The sequence below is a fragment of the Felis catus genome, chromosome D4 (assembly GCF_018350175.1).
Source record: "Felis catus isolate Fca126 chromosome D4, F.catus_Fca126_mat1.0, whole genome shotgun sequence".
Taxonomy (NCBI): domain Eukaryota; kingdom Metazoa; phylum Chordata; class Mammalia; order Carnivora; family Felidae; genus Felis; species Felis catus.
The window spans coordinates 30,018,566-30,040,244 of NC_058380.1; the positions used below are offsets into that span (position 1 = coordinate 30,018,566).

General features: G+C 33.6%; 1 protein-coding gene across 6 annotated transcripts in view; it reads left to right on the forward strand.

Annotated features, from left to right (window-relative positions):
• Window positions 1-21,679, forward strand: part of ERCC6L2 (ERCC excision repair 6 like 2) — a 135,938-nt gene that overhangs the window by 36,454 nt on the left and 77,805 nt on the right. For all 6 annotated transcript variants that reach the window (XM_045043706.1, XM_011288295.4, XM_019815875.3 and 3 more), the window contains exons 3-6: window positions 1,076-1,195; window positions 15,559-15,752; window positions 19,539-19,700; window positions 20,114-20,321. In XM_045043706.1, the coding sequence (XP_044899641.1) occupies window positions 1,076-1,195; window positions 15,559-15,752; window positions 19,539-19,700; window positions 20,114-20,321 (684 nt within the window). The remainder of the gene's footprint in view (window positions 1-1,075; window positions 1,196-15,558; window positions 15,753-19,538; window positions 19,701-20,113; window positions 20,322-21,679) is intronic.

Here is a 21,679-nt window from a genome sequence, read left to right on the forward strand (position 1 = left end):
TCTAAAGTAATGATTAATTATTTTCTCCCATATGGATACCTCAAATACTTTCCCCCAACTTTTTTTTTAATATTTATTTTATTTTTTATTTTTATTTATTTATTTTTTTAATGTTTATTTTATTTTTGAGAGAGAGCATGTCAGCAGGAGAGGGACAGAGAGGGGGGGAACAGAGGTCCTGAAGCGGGCTCTGGGCTGATAGCAGCAAGCCCAATGTGGGGCTCGAACTCATGAACCATGAGATCATGAGATCATGACCTGACAAAGTCCTACGCTCAACTGACTGAGCCATCCGGGTGCCCCTCCCCCCCCAATCTTTACTACAACTCTGCAAATATTTATTTTTGCTATTTTCAAGTATTTTTACAGTTATTCTAAGAGGTTAACCATCTTGCCCAAGTTTACATAGCTGCCAGGCAACTAATGCTAAAATCTGAACCAACGTCCAGTTGATTAAATGTTTCTTGCTCTTCATTATGGGGATTATATTTCCTTTATAATGTCTCTTTGTCTTTCTTACTTGATATTTGGAGAATAGCTGTTATTTAAGTGGTGTGTCTATGAGTGAATTGTCTTAGTCTATCCTGAAATAACATTCTATCATTCCATCTATACTTATTAGATAAACAGAAGTGCACAACTTTATGAGCCAAATATTACTCCCTTAAGGGCTTTGTTTTCTACAGGGAAAAAAGAATGTATATAGTTCATTCTAATAGAATATATGAAGAGATAGTTTCCATGGAGAGAAACAAATAAGGTAATGTCCCGACTGATGAGATCAAGGAAGCTTTCATTGAGTAGGTAGAACTTATGGTGGAAGAGACAGCAACATGAAAATTCTTTTATACTATATTGAAGGGTAATGTGTACTGTACATTTAGTTGTTGATATATATAAAGAAAATTAATACTGGTATTTCATGTTGTTTTTCCCTGTAACAAATCTATTTGTACATACTCAAATTGTCACTAATTGGGTAGTTAATCATGTAAGCCATGAAATTTGTCCATCTTGAAACATTTACCCAGTAATTGAAACATTGGTTTTTGTTTTTTTTTTTTTTTTCTCCCAGGTTATTTCATTTTTGGCTGCAGTTTTGCATAAAAAGGGAACTCGTGAGGATATTGAAAACAACATGCCAGAGTTTTTACTAAGAAGTATGAAAAAGGAAACCCCTTCTATAGCAAAAAAGGTAAGATGTTTAGAAGCATACATCTATTGAAGCTGGTATTAGAAAAGTATATAGAAACTTATAAACATCACACATTATAGTATAAATTTAAAACATAGAATCTAAAAACATTGTTAAAATACTTGTTTTATAAGCCTAATTCTTGAAGGATTATCAATTTCATCCTCAAATTAAGTATGATTGACTCTCAAAATGGGAAAGTACAATTTTAGCTTAAATTGTTTTAGAGGGTTTCAGTCTTTTCCTTGGCTGGATTTACAGGACTTACTTTCATTAATTTGTTAAATTTCCATTGTTGTGTATGTAAAGTTCATTGAAGTCTATTATCCTGTTTTTTATTTATGGGAGAATGAAAGGAAGACAGTTGTAGATGTTGCTAACAAAGGTATGTTAACTGGTAAAGTTGTTAGCAGAGTAATTACATCCTGAAAATATGTAACAAGTTCTTCCTATATCAGGACCATTGAAGTTGGAGTCAGAACAATTAAGGTCTTAACTTATCTTTGCCCATGTGACTATAAATGCTCTTCATAGCTGTACATCAGCTTTCTCCTCTATAAATATATGTTTATAGATATCTCATATATGACTCATAAAAATAATATATTTCTAATAAAATAATGAAAGAAAAAGGTGTACTTTTGTGTCTGACTTTTATGTTCTCAGCACCAGGAAACTGGATAGAAATAAAGATGAAGTGATTTTATGAAATCTTTGTTATATTATGGTAATGAATCACTTTCCACAAGTTTTAAAACAGTCTCATCCATAAGTCTTATATATATATAAGATTGTTGAGAAGACCAATTTACTCTTGTCTATCAGTGGGGCAATTTTGTGCAAAATTTTGAGAAGTAATGGCTTATGGTATTATTATTACTTTAAATTTTTTATTATTTTTAATATTATAAATACATCCTATGTTAAATTTAATTTCTTTTTTTAAAACATATTCTTGATGTGTTTTAAATCTTCTAGAGTTCAAGTCCTGTTTTTAGTTGTTATTTGATTCTAAATATCAGTGCAGAGTTTATGAATATCTTATGTCAGTTGTGATAATTAGCAGACAGAGTAAACAGCAGGGAAAAGTAATACTTTAAGTATTTAAAGATATTTATATATAATGTGTATTTGTAATATATATTTATTTAAATTTATATATTTATATAGGCACATATATATACACTGGTATTTTTCTGTCTCCGGTTCAATTCTTAATTATTTATTTTTCATCTTTCTTATATTCTAATAAATTTCATTAAAGCTGTAAATGTTTTTTTGAGTACTACTTTGGCTGCATTCCATAGTTTTTACTATGTAGTCTTTCAGTATTCTTTTCTAAATTATCTGTGACTCCAGTTATAGCTTTTACTCAAGTACTATTTAATGCAAAGTTTAGGGGCAGCTGTGTGACTCTGTTGGTTAAGTGTCCGACTTTGGCTCAGGTCATGATCTTGCCTGTGCACAGCCTGCTTGGGATTCTCTCTTTCCCGTTCTCTGCCCGTCCCCCACTCACACTTTTTCTCTCTCTCCCAAAATAAATAAATAAACTTAAAAAAAATAAAGCAAAGTGTAAAATTTCCAAGTAAATAGATATCATTGGGGAATGGAGAATGATGGGAGTATTTAGCCTCTATTGTTGATTTCTACTTTCTACTTTTGTTTTTGGGATAATAGGGTTGGTATTTTGTGTGTGTGTGTGTGTGTGGCTAAATCCATGGTCAAGTGTTTTTAATGCTGTGAATATTATGTAGTTTCACTTATTTTAAAATATTTGCTGGGGTGCCTGGGTGGCTCAGTCAGTTAAGTGCCCAACTTTGGCTCAGATCGTGATTTTGCAGTCTGTGAGTTCGAGCCCTGTGTTGGGCTTTGTGCTGACAGCTCAGAGCCTGGATCCTGCTTCAGATTCTGTGTCTCCCTCTCTCTGCCCTTCCCCTACTCAAGCCCTGTCTCTTTCAAAAATAAATAAACATTATTTTTTTTTAATTTTAAATGTTTGCTAGTATTTTGTGCATTCTTTGTTATTATGGCCACATAGTTATAAATATTTCGATCAGGCTTGTTAATTGTATTGTTAAAATTAATGCTTTTCTTTTTTAAATCTATTTGAGCAGTTAGATCCTGAGAGAAATGGATTAAATTTCCACTATATCTTTTAGCTTTCTCATTTTTTCTTGCATTTGTATCAGTTTTTTGCTTGTTTAACAACTTTATTATTTGTTTCAAAAATTTTGTGTACTTTTATATTGCTGTCATACTGGATTGATAGTTTATCTGTGTGTAGAATTCTAAGTTAAGGATTTTCTCTTAAAACTTGACCAAAATAATTTTATTTTCTTTTGTCACTCCTTGTCATAGATGAGGATTCAATACTGAATTGACTTTTTCCTTGGAAAGGAAATTTTCTTTTTGTTTTAAAGTATATAGGACTTTTTATTCAACCTTGAAATTCAGATATTTCCTTAGCCCGAACACTCACTATGAATTTTGAAGATGTTCTCCTGCTTTGGAAAAATATACACAGTACTTTATGTAGGGGAAGCAGAGTGCTGCTTCTCAGGAGCAGATGATTGGCATAATTGTTTCTCCTTAAATAAATTACTCTGCTATTTCTTTACATTGTTTTCTTAATTTCTTTTTTTCAGTAATTTATTACTAATGTATAGAAACACAAGTGATTTTTGTGTATTGATTTTGTGTCATGCATATTTACTGAACTTATTTTACTGCGTTCTAAGTGGTTGTTTGTTGTTGTTGTTGTTGTTGTTGTTTGTTTTTGTCATCTTAGGATTTACTACGTGTAATGTCATCTGCAAACACACATTTTACTTCTTTCTTTACAATTTGAATGCCTTTTGTTTATTTTTCTTGCCTAATTGCTCTGGCTAGGACTTCTAGAAATATGTTGAATAAACTGGGCAAGATAGGCATTGCGTGTCATCTGTAAGCGATGAATTACAGGAATCTACCCCCAAAACCAAGAACCAAGTGAATACACTTTATACTGTATACACTTTATGAATATACTTTATACTGTATACACTTTATGTTAGCCAACTTGACAATAAATTACGTAAAAAAAAAAAAAAGAAGAGGCATCTTTGTCTTGTTACTGATCTTAAGAGGAAAAGTATTCAGCTTTTCACTGTTGAGCATGATGATAACTGTGGGCTTGTCATATATGGGCTTTTTTTTGTTTTGTTTTGTTTTGTTTTGTTTTATTTTGTTTTGAGAGAGAGTGCAAGTGAGTGAGGGGAAGAGAGAGATGGGGAGAGAGAGAGAGGGAAGTGGGGCTCACCTGGAGCTCATACCCAAAGTGGGACTTGAGTTCACCCAAAGTGGGGCTCGAGCTCATCTGAAGCAGGGCTGGGGCTCACTCAATATAGGATTCGAAATCACAAACTGTGAGATCATGACCTGAGCCAAAGTTAGATGCTTAATGACTGAGCCACCGAGGTACCCACATGGTCTTTATTTTGTTAAGGTATGTATTCTCTGTGTCCAATTTGTTGAGAGTTTTTATCATTAAAGGATGTTGAATTTTGTCCAATGCTTTTTTTTTGCAATTATTGAAATATGATTTTTATCCTTCATTTTGTTGATGTGACATATCACATTTATTGATTTTCTTATGTTTGAACTATCAATGCATCTCAGAAACAAATCCCACTTTGATCATGGTGTATGGTCCTTTTAATGGACTGACAAATCTGTTTGTTTAATGTTTTGTTGAGGATTTTTACATCTATAATTTTCTTTTCTTGTGCTATCCTTGTCTTTGATAGCAGGATAACATTAGTCTTGAAAAATGAGTTTAGGATTGTTGAGAAGGATTGACATTACTTATTCAAATATTTGGTAGAATTTGCTAGTGATGCCATCTGGTCCTGGACTTTTCTATGCTGGTAGGTTTTTGGTTATTGATTCAGTTTCTTTACTAGTAATTGATCTGTTCAGATTGTCTTTCTTCATGATTCAGTCTTGTTGGGTTATGTATTTCCAAGGAATATATTCATTTCCTCTGGGTTACCTATTTTGTGGTATATACCTGTGTAATTTTATATGATCCTTTGTATTTCTTTGTTATCAGTGATAAGGTCTCTTCTTTCATTTCTAATTTTGAGTGTTCTCTTTTTTCTTATTCTAGCTAAAGGTTTGCTAATTTTGTTTTTTTGTTTTTTTTCAAAGAACCAGCTCTTAGTTTCACTGATCTTCTCTAGTGTTTTTTTAGTCTCTATTTCATTCATTTCCACTCTGACCTTTGTGGTTGCCTTCTACTAACTTTGGGCTCAATTTGCTTTTCTCTTTATAGTTTCTTGAGGTGTAAAGTTAGGTTGTTTAGTTGAGAATTTTCTTTTTTCTTAATGTAGAAAGTTTTTCTTTTTAGAACTCCTTTTGCTGCATCCCAAAAGTTTTGATATGTGTTTCAATATTTATTTGTCTTGATATTTTTTTATTTCCCTTTTGATTTCATTGGTCCATTCATTATTCAGGAGCATACTGTTTAATCTCCACATTTATGGATTTTTTAGTTTTCCTCTTGTCATTGATTTCTACTTTCATACCATTGTGGTCTGAAAATACGTTTGATATGATTTAAGACTTCTTCTGTGGCCTAACATATTATCTATCCTGGAGAAAGTCCCATATGTGCTTGAGAAGAATATATATTCTGCTGCTCTTAGGTGAAATGTTGTGTATATGCCTCTTAGGTCCAATCTGGTGTAATGTATAGTTTAAGTCTGATGTTACCTTACTGATTTTCTCTCTGGATGATCTATCCATTGTTGAAAGTAGGGTGTTGAAGTCCCATATTATTATTATATTTCTGTCATTTTCTCTCTTCCTATCTGTTATTTGCTTTATATAGTTAGATGTTCTGATGTTGCATATAATATTTACAGTTGTTATATTCTGTTAATGAATTGACCCCTTTATTATAATCTGGTGATCTTTGTCTCTTGTTACAGTGTTTGGCTTGAAGTCTATTTTTTAGGAAAATTCACTTTGTGTTTTTTGGGGAAGTTTTCTCTCACATAAGTATAGGATGGATTCCTCAGTTCTTTAAGTATGGCAGTTTTCATATACTCTTACACACTTCTGGTCCTCTGGCAGTGCCCCTTCGAAGCATTTTACACTATTATGGATTTATTTTTATATTTGTTCTTTTGTTTCAAGTGGCATCAATAAATACATGTGTTTAGTTGATCAGGTGAACTGGAATTTCATAAAGCTTTTAATGGGATTGCCAATGACATCCTAAAGTATTCCCCAGAAGTGAATTCAAATACTATAATTTTGTGTGATGAAATTCTTAAAAGATAAATTTGTATTGGTCCACTTAAAATTTTGTGCATTTTTAGGGGCGCCTGGGTAGCTGAGTTGCTTAAGTATTTGACTCTTGGTTTCGGCTCAGGTCATGATCTCACTGTTTGTGAGTTCGAGCCCCGCATCAGTCTCTGCACTTGTAGTGCAGAGCCTTCTTGGGATTCTTTCTCCCTGTCCCTCCCCCACTCATGTGCTCTGTCTCTCTCTCTCAAATATAAATAAATAAACTTAAAAAAAATAAAATAAAATCTTGTGCATTTTTAAAAGATGGTCTATGAAATAGCTAGAGAAAAAATAAATTACTTTATATTTATTATGCTAATGCAAGAATTGCAATGGAATCCTGAAAAATTAATGTTGGAACTCCTTGCAAAAAATCCTTTAATGAATTAAATGCAACAATTTAAGGAGTGGTAGATTTGAGGTATGTGTGTGTGATATGATACATCTCATATACGTTTTGAAACTTTTCAAGTGTGAATAAGTCATCTAGGAATGCATGAAATAAATGCTTTGTGCCAAGAACAAATTCCTAAATGAAAAGACACAAAGTATGCATTTCAAATATTAATTCTTGGAATGATTCTTTAGATTTAAGCTATTAGGATTGGAATTCAGTCTTTAAGAAAATGAATCAAGGTAAATTAATTTTAAAATACGATAATTTTAAAATATGATAAAACTTCAGAGAATCTATGAAAATTCATAATCAGTATTAATGCAGAGAATTTTTCTAATAATCACAGTATGAGAAGCAGTTTCAATGGTGACTGAACAAAAAATAAGTTTCCAGCATTTGCTATACACTATTTCTTTAGTTTCTGATGTATACCAAGATAATCCTCTTGGTATTCATGAGAAAATAAAGATACATGCTACTGTGAAAATCTTCATGCACATGTCTTGCCATCATACCCGTATAAATTCTTGGTACTGGAATCACACAATCTGTGATACTGAAATTAAGTATTTACATATTATATTTTGATAGCTAGAGTCAAATAGCCTTTCAAAAGCTTGTTCTAGTTTGTATTCTTACCGATAGTGTATCATTTTGGAAAACAGAATCACTTTGGAAAATCACTTTGGAAAACAGAATAGGGTCTATTTCCCACCTTTTTATTTATCCAAGGGATTTATGTTTGTTACATAAATTATGTCAGAGATTTAGAAAAATTATATCTTGCTTTGATTTCTATTCTTTTAATTATGAGTGAAGTCGAGTATCTTTTCAGAATCTTAAAAGACATTTTTAATAGTTTTTAAAAAATCAAGTTCTAGTTTTAATCATATTTCTTAATAGTCCTTAATCATATGTTCTACAAACTAATCTTTTGTCCATTATATATTCTGTAAATATTTCTTTCTTGCTTTTTCAGAGTCAGCTTTTGACTTGTTGGTTGCATTTAAAAAAAAAATTGGGTAGTTAAATATATTTATCTTTATAGCTTCTGGGTTTTATGCCTGCCTAGAAGTCTTTTGTACCTAAGATTGTAAGTTCACCCATGATTCTTTTGTAATGTATATGATTTTATTTTATACCTTTACATCTTTGTGTAAGCTTGAATTTATGTTGCTATAATGACTAATCTATTAATTCAGCTTTATTTTTTTTTCAGATGGCTAGCCAATTATTTTAACTGTCATTTATTGCATAAGCCCTCTTTTTCCACAATGATTTGAAGGGTCACTTTTGAGTAAAACAACACCATATTTGTGGGTATATTTCTAGATATATTGTTCTGTCCTATTGATTTATTTGCTCCTTTCTCTTTCAGTGCTAAACAGTTTTGACTTTTTTGGGTTTATAATATGTTTTAATGTTTGGTAAGACTAGTTTATCTTCAAATTTTCTCAACTTTCTCTTAAAAAGCTATTGATATTTTAGGTAGTATTTCTGAATTTATTGATTGATGTAGGGAGAGTGAACATCTGTACACTGTAAATACTGCATATCCTAGAGTAGTTGTATCATTTGCTTAACTTTTATTTTATGCCCCTCAGAGTTTCTAGCTTTCTTTGTATGACCTTGTTTATTGTTCATTAAGTTTAACTGGGTATTCTTTCTTTTTGGTTGCTATTTCAAATGGAATTTTTAAAATTTTATATTCTAATTGGTCATGTTTATATATATATATATATATATATATATATATATATACACACACACATGTGTGTGTGTGTGTGTGTGTGTATATGTTAAAGCCACATGCTTTATCAGGCTTTTTTTTTTTGAAGTATTATTGATGTATTAGTTCCAGGTATGCAGCGTAATGATTGCAAAATGATCACCACAGTAAATAAGTCTAGTTTAGTTAACATTTGTCACCATACATAGTTAGAAATTTTTTTTCTTGTGAGGAGGACTTTTAAAATCTGTATTAGCAACTTTAAAACATGTAATACAGTATTATTAACTACAGTCATCATGGCATATATTACATCTTCATGACTTACTCATTTTATAACTGGATGCTTGTACTTTTGACCCCATTCACCTGTTTTGCATACCACCCCCTCACCCCAGCGACCACCAATTTGTTCTCTGTATCTATGAGCTTGATTTTTTGGTTTGTTTTATTTTGTAGGCTCCACATATAAGTGAAATCAAATGCTATTTCTCTTTCGAGGTCTGACTTGTTTCACTTAGCGTAATGCCCTCAAGGTCCATCCAGGTTATCACAAATGACAGAATTCCATTCTTTTAATGGCAAAATAGTATTCTACATGTATATATGTATGTATATGTGTGTGTGTGTGTGATATGTGAGATATATATATATATATATATATATATATATATATATACACACACACATATATATGTGATGTGTGATATATATATGTGATATATGAGCTTGATTTTTGGTTTGTTTTATTTTGTAGATTTCACATATAAGTTAAGTCAAATGGTATTTCTCTTTCTTGGTCTGACTTGTTTCACTTAGCATAATGCCCTTAAGGTCCAGGCTGAATAGTATTCCACATTTGTATATATATATGTGTGTGTGTGTGTGTGTGTGTGTGTGTGTGTGTGTATACATGTATATGTACATATGTGACATGTTTTATATATATGTGATACGTATGTATCACATCTTCTTTATCATCCATCACTGGATACTTAGATGTTTCCATATCTTGGCTGTTGTAAATAATGCTGAAATGAGCATGGGAGTACATATATCTTTTCAAGTTAATGTTTTTGTTTTCTTCAGATAACTACCCAGAAGTGAAAGTGCTAGATCATATGGTAGTTCTGTTTTTAATTTTTTGTTTTTCATAGTAGCTGCACCAATTTTAATTCCTACCAGTAGTGCATAAGGATTTCCTTGCCTCAAAATCATTGTTACCACTTGTTATTTCTTGTCTTTTTGATAATAGGCAGTCTAACAGATGTGAGGTGATATCTCATTGTGGTTTTGATTTGCATTTCCCTGATGATCAGTTATATTTTTTATGTGCCTGTTGGCCATTTCCTTTTCTTTGGAAAAATATCTATACAGATTCTCTCTGCCCATTTTTAAATTAGATTTTTTTGGCTATTGAGTTGTATGTGTTCTTTAATATTTTGGTTATTAACCCCTTATCAGATATAGGATTGGCAAATATTTTCTCCCATTCAGTTGGTGGTCTTTTCATTTTGTCGATGATATCCTTTTCTGTGCAGAAGCTTTTTAGTTTGATGTAGTACTGCTTGTTTATTTTTGTTTTTGTTGCCTTTGCTTTTGGAGTCACATATAAAAAAATCATCACTAAGACCAATATCAAAGAGCTTACTGCCAATGTTTTCTTCTAGGAGTTTTATGGTTTCAGGTCTTACATTCAAGTCTTTAATCCATTTTGAGTTAACTTTTGTGTGCCGTAGGAGATAGTAGTTCCATTCTTTTGTTTGTGGCTGTATAGTTTCCCCAACACCATTCATTGACTTGACTGTCCTTTCTCTATTTTTTAAGTTTATTTATTTATTTTGAGAGCCAGAGAGAGAGAGAGCACACATGAGCAGGGGAGGGACAGAGAGAGAGGGAGAGAATCCCAAGCAGGCTCCATGCTGTCAACATGCACCTTAACTCTGGGCTCAATCTCACTAACCTTGAGATTATGACCTGAGCCAAAATCAAGAGTTGGACACCTAACTGACTGAGCCACACAGGTGCCCCATGACTGTCCTTTCTTATTGGATATTTTAGCCTCCTGTGTTATAAATTAATTAGCCATATAAATGTTGGTTATTTCTGGGCTCTCTACATCTTCAGTTTCTTTTACCAGTGTTTTATAGTTTTCAGGGTACAGGTCCTTTATCTTTTTGGTTAGGTTTATTCCTAGGTATCTTATTATTTTTGGTGCAATTGTAAATGGGGTTGGTTCCTTAATTTCTCTTTCTGCTGCTTTATTATTGGTATATAGAATTGCAACAGATTTCTGTGCATTGACTTTGTGTCCTGAAATCAACTCACAGAAATTTACTGACTGCACATATCAGTTTTAGCAGTATTTTTGGTGGAGTCTTTTGGGTTTTCTATATAGTATGCCATGTCATCTGCAAATAGTGAAAGTTTTACTTCTTCCTTTCTGATTTGGATACCTTTTATTTCTTTTTGTTGTCTGATTGCTATGGCTAGGACTTCCTGTTCTATGTTAAATAACAGTGGTGAGAGTGGACATCCCTGCCTTGTTCCTGACCATAGAGGAAAAGCTCTGTTTTTCCCCATTGAGGATGATGTTGACTATGGGCTTTTCATCTATGGCCTTTATGATGTTGAGGTATGTTCCCTCTAAACCTACCTTGTTGAGGGTTTTTATCATGAGTAGCATGTTGTTTAATCTCTACATATTTGTGAATTCTCCCCTTTTCCTTTTTAGTTTCATAGCATTGTGGTAGGAAAAGATGCTTGATATGATTTCAGTCTCCTTAAGTTTATTAAGATTTGTTCTGTGGCCTAACATATGGTCTATACCAAAAACTGTAACGTGCACTGAAGAGAATGTATATTCTGCTCCTTTGGGATAGAATATTCTGTAGATATTAAATCCAACAGGTCTAATAATGTCATTTAAGGTGAGACATATATTTTATAAATTCCACTTTCTTAATTATTTTACTGTTCTTAATAATTGATTTACTGTTCATTTTACTGCTTTACATATATTTTCTATGAATATTTATACTTTTACTTGTCATTTCCATTTTCAGACCTTATTTATTTAATTGCAAGATTTGAGATCTGTTGGTTTTGTGTCCATTAATTTAAGTGCTATTGGTCTGTAATTTTATATTTTTAAAGAATGTCAAGTTTTGGTAACATTCTTCTGCTACTTTAAAAAAAAGATTTGGGGGCACCTGGGTGACTCAGTTGGTTAAACATCTGAATCTTGATTTCTGCTTGGGTCATGATCTTACAGTTCGTGAGATTGAGCCCCACAACAGGCTCTGTGCTGACAGTGTGGAGCCTGCTTGGGATTCTCTCTCTCTGCCCCTTCCCCGTGTGCTCTCTCTCAAAATAAATAAACTTTAAAAAAAAAGATTTGGAGAGGCTCATGACTAGAATGGATTTTAAACTTAAATTCCCATATATATTTAATATACATATTAATTTTTTTAATATTTATTTTTGAGAGAGAGAGGGGCTGCATGAGAGGAATAGGGAAGAGAGAGCGAGGGAGACACAGAATCTGAAACAGGCTCCAGGCTGCAAGCTATCAGCACAGAGCCCAACTCTGGGCAGCCACAGTATTCCAAAGGAAAAGTTATCAATTACGTATTATAGGGTTTAAATTAATTAGTTTTGGCATTTTTTAATAAAAGTTTTTTAAAGTTTGTTTATTTTGTGTGTGTGTGAGAGAGAACAAACACACATGAGTGGGGAGGGGCAGAGAGAGTGGGGGACAGAAGATCTGAAGCAGGTTCCACACTGTTAGCACAGAACCTGACATGGGTCTCAATCCCATGAACCATGAGATCATGACCTGAGCTAAAATCAGTAGTTGGATGTGTAACTGACTAAGCCACCGAGGCACTCCAGGTTTGGCATTTTCCCTTTTTCTTTCTTTCTTTCTTTCTTTCTTTCTTTCTTTCTTTCTTTCTTTCTTTCTTTCTTTCTTAAGGTTTGGCATTTTTTTAAGGAATTAACATTGTAGAGGTAATTACAGGGAATATTTTTTAGAACTTTGAGTTATGTATGGCAAAAATTTCAATTTTATGGTCTATAGTTTCTCTCTGTAAAGGTACATATTATTTTTCACTTTGATATCTTCACTTCCTCCCATGTGAGACCTTTGCTTTGGTTCTGTTTGTCTATTGTTGGTCTCTAAATATACATTGCTGTTTCTATTCTGGCACTGACATGCATTGTTGCATTTATTATTTCATTTATCATTTGAACACCTTTGTTTTTAAACACTATACAAAGTTCTGGAGTTATAGTGGTAAATAAGAGAGCTCTGTATCTCATGGTCATGGACTTTGCAAATTACAATACTAATATGATATATAGTAGTGGCTGAGTTTTAGAATTAGACAGACACGGGTTCAAATACTTATTTTGCCATCTAATAGGAGTAGGACCTTGGGTGTGTTATTTAACATCTCTGCACCTTAGTTATCTCATCTCATCCTTTATTAGGAAAATACTAAATACTCCTACTTTGTAGCATTTCTATGTAAAGTCCTTGTGTTAGTATTTGTCAACTACTTTGCACAGTCCTTGGCATACAGCAAGTGCTCAATAATGGTATGGTGATTATCGTTAATACTGTACCTCCTACCACAGAAATCATCACATGAAAAACATCTTTGGGTATTTTGTCACCGCCCACATCACATCATTTTCCTAAAGCCATAGTACAAGAAGATTCAAGATTTAAAAGCATGTGTTTCAATTATTGAACTAGATTTGTTGAAAGAGATAAAAGTAATTCAGTATTCTCTAGTTGAAGGATTAAATGTGGCCTCTATTGATGTTAGTAATATTTAAGTAAGCAACTTTTAATTCTATGTATATTACATTTTAGATCTAGTTTTATAAAATTGTTTCTTAGCTTCAGAATAACAAATAATGTTATTTTATGTGCAGTGACTTAGCTGGACACTGCTTTCCATTTTATTGTTTTGACATCTTGTGCTTAAGTAAGGCTTGCTAAATGAAATATTATTCATAGCATGGTAGTAAAGACTTTACATTCTTCTTATATACATTCTCTGGACTTTGCAAATGGCATAACTCAGTTCTCTGACCTCTCAGTACTAAAACGGGTCACTGAACTATTTTATTTACCTTTTGCAATTTCAAAGACCAATAATAAGAAATGTCTTCGTTTTAAAACTTGTTGAATCTGAGGGCTGATTCTAGGAATCTTTAGATTCATTGGCAACTTTGATGAATGATATCTGAAGTGGAAAACTGCTCAAAGTGCTCAGATGGAGTTTGGACCCATCATTTTCATTTTGTAATAACAGAAATGGGGGGGGATGGGATGAAACTATACTTGGACTTAGTATTTGTATCCCAGATTTTGTTTTGAAGGTAAGAGAATAATAGAATTCATAGGATAAACTCCAAGCCAAAAGGCAAAAGTATTTGAGATGAATCAAGTATGACAAGAAAGTATTTATGTGTGTTTGATGTTGGGTGGGAAAAAGGAGCTCTGCCATTCAGTAGGTTAATCTTCTTTCTTCTTCTTTCTCTTTCCAAAATACAATCACAGCTTTGAATTCTTATACCTGACAAATGGCCTAGCTGAAATATTTCATAGAAGAGAGAGCAAGATTTAGACTAGTATTGTATTAGTTAATTTTTGCTAAACTGAAAATTTTCAGTATGTTTAATTTGCTGATCTTTATCGAGTAGGACAAATATAAAACTTTAGGAAAGAAACTTGTAACACTATTAAATATAATAGCTTAGAAAGAGTGATAATAGTGAGAAATAAAAACATTAAAAAATTAAAATGGGTGATGACAGCAGGATTTGGGGTTAGTACAGGGAAGGTCAGTGGAACCCCAAAATATTCATGTGAAAACTAAACACAGATACATTGTTAATCTTCACAAGGACTGCTTTGGTTGGAGGGTTAGGACATGCGTCCCATTTGTATGAATTCAAGGGAGAACTGGAGGAGATTAAGTAAAAACATAAGTATTGATAACTCGTAGGGATCGTTGCTATAAAGATGGTAAAGTAATAGGGGATAGCTGAAGAGAGTTGTACGTTTAAGGAAGAGGATTTGGGGTATTGTTTTGTTTTTTAACTCTGGGAAAAATTAGAACTTACTTGCTTGTGGATGGATGTGGTACACTAAAAAGGGAAAGTTAGTCTCATAGGGCAGTTGGAGGCAGTTTCTCCAGCATTGATTTTATGTTGGCAAGAAATGATGGCAGCCACGGTGTAAGTTTAAGGTTTATTTTCAGATAAGAACATGGACAATTCATCCATGGTAATGTGTGGGAGGGCAGAATACATGAAAATAAATACAGGTAGATTATTGACCTAATGGTAAGAGAGGTAGAGGTTTTCTTCTAATTGCTTCAATTTTCTAATGAATTTTCCAGGTCTCCAACTGACAGTATCTGAAAGAGGGAAAGAGGAAATGGACTAGGGCAATGCAAAGGAAAGAGCTTCAGAAAACCATGTATTTCAAGAAAAAAACCTGTCCTGCTTTATATATTACCCCCTTGGCTCTTGAAGTTATTATTTGGGTCCTGATTATACTCTTCTCTTTTGGAAAATTGCTTCTCTCTTATCTCTCAGCTCCTTTTTGTTTTTTTTTTTTTTTTTTTTTGGCGGGGAGAGGGGGGAAATAAAAAACAACTCTTCCTTTGGACAGAGTTAGATATCTGTTTTATCCTAATAAAAGAGAAGTGGATGACAAAGTATTTTTGACAGTCTTCTATATCCAGATATATCCAATCACTAAGTTGTATTTATTCTTATTAACTGCAGTGCCAGAAACTAAATAGGACTATTGGTATTCTGGATTTCTTTTTTTTTTTTTTTTCATTTAAAAAATATATCATAATTTTTTTCTTCTTCTTTTAGATGTTCTTAATAGTTGCTCCTCTTTCTGTACTCTACAACTGGAGAGATGAATTGGACACCTGGGGATATTTCAGAGTCACTGTTTTACATGGTAACAAAAAAGACTATGAACTGATTCGTGTAAAGCAGAGGAAATGTGAAATTGCTCTAACAACTTATGAAACACTGCGCTTATGTCTGGATGAACTGAACAGGTAATGGGAATAATGAGAATGATTACATTAATATTCCCTTTATATTGTATTATATCCCTTACAATTGTATAATTGTATTGTATATAATTGTATATAATTGTATTATATTCCCCTTATATTGTATTATATCCCTTTATATTGTGATTTTCAAAAAAGCTCCAAATATCCATAGCATAATTTAATTTCATTTAAGAATTATTGAACTAATTTATAATAACTTATTTTCTAAGAAGGAAAAACCTTCAGATTTTATACAGTCCATTGTATTTCCTTTATTCCCTCTCCAAACAATGCCTGTTACAGAAGGATAAGACTGTCCTAAATCTCATGTACAACCTTTTATGCATATGGCACCTCTAGACTAAGATGGTGATTTTCATGAATGATTTTAATTATGGGAGTTTGTTGTGAATGTAGATTGGCAAAAAATACATTATACATATTGAGAATCAGTATTCCAGGACTATAAGTACCCAAAAGAAATGAACTGACTTCATCTTAAGATTTTAATGAGGCATCTAGAGACATAATTATAAAGGCATATGAGTGTTGCAGTATGTAAGAAAGGATGCCGTGGGAGCATCCTTTGTAAGAAAGAACATAAGGAACCTAACTTTGCTGCAGAGTGAGGAGAGTTGTCAGGGAGCTTCCCAGAGAAGATGACCTATGAGCTGGGTAAGAATTGAATGACGAAGGGTGCCTGGGTGGCTCAGTCGGGTTAAATGTGTGACTCTTGATTTTGGCTCAGGTCATCATCTCACGGTTTGTGAGTTTGAGGCCCTGTGTTGGGCTCCACACTGCCAGTGCAGAGCTGGCAGGGATTGTCTCTTTCTCTGCCTCTCTCTCTCTCCCCTTCCCCTGTTTGTGCATGTTCTCTCTCTTTCAAGATAAATAAACTTAAAAAAAAAAAAAGAATTGAAGGATAAGTAAGAGTTGAAGAGTAGGGGAGTAATGCAGGAAGAGGGAACAAGCAGCATTTGCAGAGGCCTTCAAACAATAAAGATCACATTACTTTTGAATAAATGAAAGCAGTTTTGATACTTTCTGTATCTCATGGCTGCAGCATACGTGTAAGAGGGAAGTGGCTGGGAGACAACAACAGTGTGGTAAGCAAGGAACATCATAAAGGGTATTGAAAGCTGTCTGGAGAGCTAAGGATCTTTATTCTTTTTTTTAGTTTTTTAAAAAAAATTTAATGTTTTTATTTATTTTTGAGAGAGGGAGACAGAGTGAATGGGGGAGGGGCAGAGAGAGATGGGGAGACATAGAATCCAAAGCAGGCTCCAGGCTCTTAGCTGTCAGCACAGAGCCCAACACGGGGCTTGAACTCCTGAGCTGTGATATCATGACCTGAGCCGAAGTCGGACGTTTAACCGACTGAGCCACCCAGGCGCCCCTATTCTTTTTTTTAAATATTTATTTGATAGAGAGAGAGAGTGAGTGAGGGAAGGGCAGAGAAAGAGAGAGGGAGAGAGAGAATACCAAGCAGGCTTCATGCTGCCAGTGCAGAGCCCCATGTGGGGCTTGAACCCCATGAACTGTGAGATCATGACCTGAGCCAAATTCAAGAGTTGGACTCTTAACTGACAGAACACCCAGGCACCCCTAGGGGTCTTTATTCTTAGAATGATAGAGTACCCTTGAAATGTTTTCAGTAGATTACTAATATGATAAAAATGGTCAGATTTGCATTTTATTTTATTTTTTAAGGTTTATTTATCTATTTATTTTAAGTTATTTATTCATCCTGAGAGAGACAGAGACAGCGTGAGTGGGCGAGGGGCAGAGAGAGAGGGAGACCGAAAGTCCCAAGCAGGCTAGCACTGTCAGCTCAGTGTGGGGCTTAAACTCACAAAACTGTGAGATCATGACCTAAGCCAAAACCAAGAGTCAGACACTTAACCAACTGAGCCACTCAGGTGCCCCTTATTTATCTATTTTGAAAGAGAGAAAGTTCCCTCAATTTCATGAACCATGAGATCATGACTGAGCTGAAACCAAGACACTCACCTAACTGAGCCACCCAGACGCCCCTAGATTTGCATTTTATAAGTAATCTAGTTGTTGTGTATACAGACCAAGGAGAGCCAAACTAAATGGAGAAAGACCAATTAGGAGGCTTATTTTGAGCTAACTCATGTCCCCTCCAAATTTGTAGGTTCAAGTCCCAACCTCAGGGACCCCAAAATGTAACTGTATTTGGAGAAAATATTCTTAAAGAAGCAATAAAGTCAAAATGAGGCCGTTAAGGTGAGGCCCTTGTCCAATCTGCCTTGTGTCCTTAGAAGAGAAAGAGATACCAGGAATTTAAGTGCACAGAGGAAAGAATACATGGGGACACAGCAGGAAGGCAGTCATCTTTAAGCCAAGGAGAGAGGCTTCAGAAGAAACCAAGCCTGCCAACACCTTGATCTTGGATTTCTAGATTCTAGAACTGTTGTATCTGGCATCTTTTGCTCACCATAATATTTTTGAGATTCATCCGTGCTATTGAATGTATTTTTAATGTTGAGTTGTATTGCAGTTTATGAGTATACGATATTTTGTTACCCATTTATTTGAGGATGGATATTTATATTTGGGTTTTCCAGTTCATTATTATAAGTAAAACTGTAAGGAATAGTTAGTTATGTATAAGCCTTTTTTTAAACATACATTTTCATTTATCCTGGGTAGACATATTTTCATTTCCTGGGAGTGGAATTTTGGGGTTTTATGGTTAAGCATAGGTTTAACTTTAGAAGAAACTCCCAAACCATTTTCTTGAGTGGTTGTATCATTCTATTCGAACTAGTGATCTACAAGACTTCAGTTACTTTGTATATTCACTAACATTTAGCATTGTCGGTCTTTTTGTTTTTAGATATTTTAGTGTGTCTGTGGTGGTATTCTGTTGTATAATTTGCATTTTTCTGGCCTATGTATTCACGAAAAAAAATGTTTATTCTACAGTTGTTAGGTGTAGTATTCTATAAATATCAATAAAGTCAAGTTAGGAGCTGTTAACACTTAAGTGTTCTCTTACTGATTTTCTAGTTTTACAATTTCTGAGACAGGAATGTTGGAATCTTCAATTATACTTGAGTATTGTTAAATTTCTCCTTCAATTCTGTCAGCTTTCAATTTATATACAGTGTTTTGAAACTCTTATTAGGTACACACACATTTATGGTTAGTATTTTTTCTTATGAATTAATCCTTTTATCTTTAAAAAACATGCTCCATTTTATATCTAATAATTGTGAAGTTTTATCTGATATCAATATGGACAATATAGTCGTCTTGTACTTACTGAATATTTATCATTTGCTATCTTTTTATTTGAATATATTTTTATATATTTAAAGTGAGCCTTTAGTGGTTAATGTATAGTTTGATCTTGCTTTTGTATCCATTCTGATAACCTGCCTTTTATTTGGAGTGTTTAATCCGTTTACATTTGATATATTTATTAAAGTTGATTTAGATTTACCATTTTTGTCAGATCTAGGATTTGACTTTACTTCACTTAGAAGCTAATAATAGTATGCTCCTGTTTCAAGAAAGCTGTCAGAAAGACAGGGGTAATCTGAGGCATGGAGAAGTAACTCACCTAAGCCTACAACAGCTGTCAGTGGTAGACATTAAATTTAAACTTTGACCATCTAATTCCAGAACTTGAGCTTTTATTTAACATATTATATGATCCCAAAAGATGTTCTGCACTTACATAAATGTAATAAGGTATTCATTCACCATGTAGGATAAGTTTTCTAAACTTTTTCCCCCTTTTTTCTCACTTTGTAGTTTGGAATGGTCAGCTGTCATTGTGGATGAAGCTCATAGAATTAAGAATCCAAAGGCTAGAGTAACAGAAGTTATGAAAGCTTTAAAATGTAATGTCCGCATTGGCCTCACTGGAACCATTCTTCAGAACAACATGAAAGAACTGTGGTGTGTTATGGACTGGTGAGTAAAAACACTTTTTATGTTTTGGAAATTTTTTAATATTTCTTTAACTTAGTGTTACCTTGTTTGCTAATTAATAGTTTCTGGGGTGGGGAGGGGGGACCCAAATACAGCTATGTTTACAGATGTATTTGTCCCAAACATGATATACTGAGTAGAGTCCCATGAAAACCTTTCTTTATATGTTAGTCTTGGTCCTTGAAGTAAATATCTGAACGTATTTACCAATTCTGTCATCTTATAGTTATTTACTGAAACTGTCATAAAGAAAGAACACTCTGTTTTATTTTGTTATTGTTACCATTCATGAACAAGCGACTTAGTACTATTTCTTAGACTCAGAAAGAAGTCAATGTGTTTCTTTTTAGATAATTGACCAAAGCCCTAATATTTTTGTTATTGCCTTTATATAGGGCTGTGCCAGGACTTTTAGGTAGTAGGATCTACTTCAAGAAGCAGTTTTCTGACCCAGTAGAACATGGTCAGAGACACACAGCAACAAAAAGAGAACTAGCTACTGGCCGAAAGGCCATGCAAAGGCTTGCAAAGAAGATGTCTGGCTGGTTTCTCCGGCGTACCAAGACTCTGATCAAGGATCAGTTGCCTAAGAAGGAAGACCGGGTGAGAACTGCATTTGTTTAAATTATTAATTTCTCATATTTTATTTTTTTCCTGAACAAATTCTTTTTAAAAGAAAATCTGTCTCCTATGGTATTTAATGAATATAGAGGTTTTTTTGCCTGAGTAGTATGGAAAAAAATATTATGTGCAAAATTTCAGAAAATGTTAATTGAACCCAATCTAGCAGGTTAGCTAGCAGGTTTATTGTTAGTATGCATTAAATTCGTTTCTCTTATAAGAAGGCTTTTGCTGCAGTTCTTCCTCAGTTGGAAAAGAAGAGCTCTGTCCCTAATTTGTTATCCATTCATATTTTATCCTTCATATATTGCCTACTATCCACAGCCCAGTATATTCCATGAGACCTTAATTACAGCTATAGGGCCACAGTGATTAAAACCTTTGTTTTTTTAGAATGCTATTTGCAGTTATACAACTAACTTAGTTTGAAGAACTTTAGGAAAGTTATAATTAAATTCTGTTAATTATTTAAGAACATTTGAAGAGTAAACCTTAAGAGATTTTTTTTTTAATGTTGTGGTCCTCTTGTATAGTTTTTAATCTGGTAGTTCTTCTTGCTCAAGTAATGGAAAAAAAGTTTTATAAATTACCATGAACTAAGTTTAATTAATGTTGTCCCAAATAAGGGCAATGCTATCAAATACTCTCTAGTCTTAGGATGTCCTGTTGATTATTACTTTAAAAAGATAGACTTGAAAGGAAAATATGTTACTGATATGCAAGTTGGGGAAAATGATAAAATGTTTGACTTTTTTTTAAGTTCATTTCTTTATTTTTGAGAGAGAGTGTGAGCAGGGGAGGGCAGAGAGAGAATCCCAAGGAGGCTCCACGCATTGCAGAGCCTGACACAGGACTCAGTCTCATGAACTGTGAGATCATGACCTAAGCCGAAATCAAGAGTTGAATGCTTAACCAGCTGAGCCACCCAGGTGCCCCAACATTTGACTTTTTGATCTAAAGCAGATATTGTCATTTAATTGGAATACTTAATGAACCCTCACTTTTAAAAATATTTTGTGCAATTTTATGTATATTATTTGTCTATCCAGTAGGAACAACAACTAAAATATGAAGAAAGAGTTGTGCACAGAGTGTCTAGAGCTTGGGCTCTAGAGTCAAATATTATAGGCTTGAATCCTGGCTCCCTACTTACGAGTTTTATGACCTTGAGCAATTTGCTAAGTCTCTCAAACCTTGGCTCCCATCTGTTAAATGGGAATGGTGATAGTTTTTGCCTCACATGGTTGCTCTGAAGTTATGGCATGTAAGAAGTGTTTAGTAAATGTTACTACCTGTTTTAAAATACTTGGGAATAAATTTAACCAAGGAGGTGAAAGACC